General features: G+C 51.2%; 1 protein-coding gene across 1 annotated transcript in view; it reads left to right on the top strand.

Annotated features, from left to right (window-relative positions):
• The window catches only part of LOC107300072 (TNF receptor-associated factor 4-like), a gene marked incomplete at its 3' end in the record, with an annotated part of 5,319 nt that extends 2,303 nt beyond the window's left edge, over positions 1-3,016 (top strand). Inside the window, exons 3-6 of the mRNA XM_015829415.1 lie at positions 465-569; positions 692-853; positions 2,040-2,201; positions 2,861-3,016. Of these exons, the coding sequence (XP_015684901.1) occupies positions 465-569; positions 692-853; positions 2,040-2,201; positions 2,861-3,016 (585 nt within the window). The remainder of the gene's footprint in view (positions 1-464; positions 570-691; positions 854-2,039; positions 2,202-2,860) is intronic.
• Between the last annotated feature and the right edge of the window lie 612 nt (positions 3,017-3,628).

Here is a 3,628-nt window from a genome sequence, read left to right as displayed (position 1 = left end):
AGAGGGGGAGGATAAAGAGAGAAAAGGGAGGGAAGGAAGGAGGATGGAAGGAAGGAAGGAAGGATGGAAAGAAAGAAAAAGAAAGGAAGGAAGGAAGGAAGGAAGGACAAACAGAAAGACAGAGAGGGAGAGAGGATAAAGAGAGAACAGGAAGGAAGGATGGAAAGAAAGAAAAAGGAAGGAAGGAAGGAAGGAAGGAAGGAAGGACAGAAAGAGAGGAAGGGAGGGAGGATAAAGAGAGAACAGGAAGGAAGGAAGAATGGAAAGAAAGAAAAAGAAAGGAAGGAAGGAAGGAAGGAAGGACAAACAGAAAGAGAGGGGGAGGATAAAGAGAGAAAAGGGATGGAAGGAGGGAGGATGGAAGGAAGGAAGGAAGGATGGAAAGAAAGAAAAAGGAAGGAAGGAACGAAGGAAGGAGCCAGCCCCACCTGAGACCCCCCTGAGAGCCCCCCTTCGCCCTCCAGATTTACCCGGACCCCGAACTGGAGGCCCAGGTGTTGGGCCTGAGCATCAGGTGCATCCACAGTGAGGAGGGCTGTCGCTGGACTGGGACCATCCGTCATTTGCAGGTGAGCTGCCCGCTGCCCCTCCTCCTCTTGCTCTGGGGGGGGGTTGGGGGCGAAGGGAAGGGGGGGTCCCGGCCGGCCCTCCTCCCGCCTCGGAGTGACCCCCTCCTCCCCCCCTGGTCCAGGCCCACCTGGGCACCTGCAGCTTCAACGTGGTGCCCTGCCCCAACCGCTGTGGGGCCAAGCTGAGCCGCCGCGACCTGCCCCCCCACCTGCAGCACGACTGTCCCCAGAGGCACCTCCAGTGCGAATTCTGCCGAGCCGACTTCACGGGGGAAGCCTTTGAGGTGAGTGGGGGGCAACTGAGGAGGGGGGGACCAGGAGGAGCTTCGGTGGAGGTCCGGCTGCCGTCAGTTTTTTTGGGGGGGCTTAAATAAACAACCCTCCAGTTGTTGCGGCCCTGCCTGGCCTGCGGGTGTGTTGGGGAGGGTGTGAGCCACAATCGCAGCCTTTGTGCAGGAGGGGCCAGGCCGGCTGCCCTGGATGTCCTCCCCTCCTGTGCACACTGGCTGGGGGGGGGCACGTGCCCGTGGCTGCTGGGGAGGGGCTTCTAAGGGGGCAGCTGTGTCTCTCTCCCTCCCTCTCCCTCTCCCTCCCTCTCTCTCTCGGGGGGGGTCACGTGACAGCCCCGTCATGCATGTGAGTCAGTGGCCTGAATTTTGATCAGGATCGTAAGTGGGGAACATCCCTGTTTGCAGGGCTGTTGGTAACTGTGAACGGTCACTAAATGAACAGTCGTAAGTCAAGGACTGCCTGTAGTTGTATTTTCTGAATTGTAAGCTGCCCAGAGTCACTGACTGAGAGGGGCGGTTGTAGAAATTGAAAAAAATAATTAAAGTAAAGTAAAGTAAAAAGTAAAGTAAAAAGTAAAGTAAAATAATTAAAATAAAAAATAAAATAAAAAATAAAATAAAATAATAATAAAATAATAAAATAAAATAAAATAAATGAAATAAATAATAAAATAAAAGAAATAAATAATAAAATAAAATAATATAATAAAATATAATAAAATAAATATAAATAAATAATAAAATAAAAATAAATAAATAAAATAAATAAAATAAGATAAATAAAATAAGATAAAATAAAATAATAAAATAAAATAAAATAAATATAAATAAATAATAAAATAAAAATAAATAAATAAAATAAATAAAATAAGATAAATAAAATAAGATAAAATAAAATAATAAAATAAAATAAAATAAAATAAAATAATAAAATAAAATAAAATAAAATAAAATAAAATAAAATAAAATAAAACAAAACAAAGCATAAAAAGCAATTGGCCCCGTCTGCCCCACGGAGACTTCCCACCTCCCACTTTCTCCATCCACCTGGGCATTTCCTGGTGGCCTCCCATCCTCCTGCTTTTCCTCCAAAGTCCTGGCTTGGAAGATCTGTGGAGCAGGAACCCCTGGCTCACTCTGCCCTTTCTCCAATTTCTTCCCCCCTCCCCTCCCTTTCCAGAACCACCAGGGGGTCTGCCCCCAGGAGAGCGTCTACTGCGAGAACAAGTGTGGGGCGCGCATGATGCGCCGGCTGCTGTCGCAGCACATGCTGGCCGAGTGTCCGAAGCGCACCCAGCCCTGCAGCTACTGCGCCAAGGAGTTCCTCTACGACACCATCCAGGTGGGTCACGGGGGGCCCCGAAGGGCACACTGGCCTCTCAGGGGACGGGAGCCAGCTGGGGAGGGACACCCCCTGCTTGGCTAAGGGGGGCTGCACGTGACACACTGAGACCCCACACGGGTGGGCTCTGGGAATGTCCCCATCCCGACTGCGGAGCCTTTGTAGCCCAAGGAACCTGGCTACAGAAAAGATTGGGGGGGTATGTCTGTGGGGGGGATTTGGGGGGCTCAGAGAGTGAGAGGGTCCCTTTGCATCCTGCTGCATAAGGCTCCCCCCAAGCAGCCACGGAGGGTGGGGGGGGAGCTGGCTGGGTCTTCTGTTGCATCCCCACTTGGCCTTTGAGACTTCAAGGGGTTCCCCCCAAATACTCGGTGTATGTGTGTGTGTGTGTAGCAATTTCTGAGCAGCAGTCACAGAGTAGAGCTTCACTGCGGAAGGGCAGTCTACCTCCAAACCACAGAAGAAAGGCCCATGCCAGTTGCCCTTTTTGCCACATGGCCACACGGGTGCCGCAACAGTCAGACGTGTGAAAAATGGCCGAAGTCCCTTTCTGGCAGTGCCACTGTCACTTCAAACCATCACTAAATGAGTGGTTGTAATCCGAGAGGACTACCTGTAATTTGGCAGATGCCGCGCTGTGCCTTTTCCTCCCTCTCCAGAACCACGAGTACCAGTGCCCCCGCTACCCTGTGCCCTGTCCGAATCAGTGCGGGGCCCCCAACATCGCCCGGGAGGACCTGAGCGGGCACCTGAAGGACAGCTGCTCCACCGCCCTGGCTCTCTGCCCCTTCAAGGAGGCCGGCTGCAAACACCGGGTAAGCCACGCCCCCCCCCTCACCGCCCCCCCTTTCCCAGAGCTGGCTAAAGACCCCACATCCCCCCTCCCTCCCCTCCCCGCCTGCCCTTGCCCGCTCCCTCAGCTGCCAGCTGCAGGCCCATCTGGCCACCATGAACCTGTTCTGTCCCAGCCTATAGCCATCCTTGTTAAATGCACAGGGACAAAACCCCTTTTGAAAAATAGGCTGGAGACTCGGAAGAAAACAAAAACCCCTTTTGAATATTGGTAAAAAACCTGCCAAATGGTCCAAAAACAAAAGCAACAAAACACAATCCAAATGGAGGAAATTGTCCACACGAAACACAATGCAAAACAAGGAGTTAGTCACCGGCAACGCCAGCAGAACATGAACCCATGGTGTACTTTGCAACGGTTGCCTTCAGCAACCATCACCGCCCAGACCTTCCCTTTTTATTAAGCAGCCCCAAGGTGTGGCTTCTCAATGCCTTCTCCTCCGTCCTTGGAGTCGCCCCATGGCCTCCCTCTGTCCTGCTCTAGTTAACTGCCTTTGTTTATGTGTGTCTTTAATGACTTCCAGCTGTGAGTCAGAGTCTGACTCATCTTCCCCATACAGCTGTGTCTCATCCTG

The sequence above is a fragment of the Protobothrops mucrosquamatus genome, unplaced genomic scaffold (genome assembly GCF_001527695.2).
Source record: "Protobothrops mucrosquamatus isolate PMUCROS unplaced genomic scaffold, P.Mucros_1.0 scaffold6064, whole genome shotgun sequence".
NCBI classification, from domain to species: domain Eukaryota; kingdom Metazoa; phylum Chordata; class Lepidosauria; order Squamata; family Viperidae; genus Protobothrops; species Protobothrops mucrosquamatus.
The sequence above is the reverse complement of the archived record's forward strand: the minus strand, read 5'-3'. Positions and strand labels throughout refer to the sequence as shown.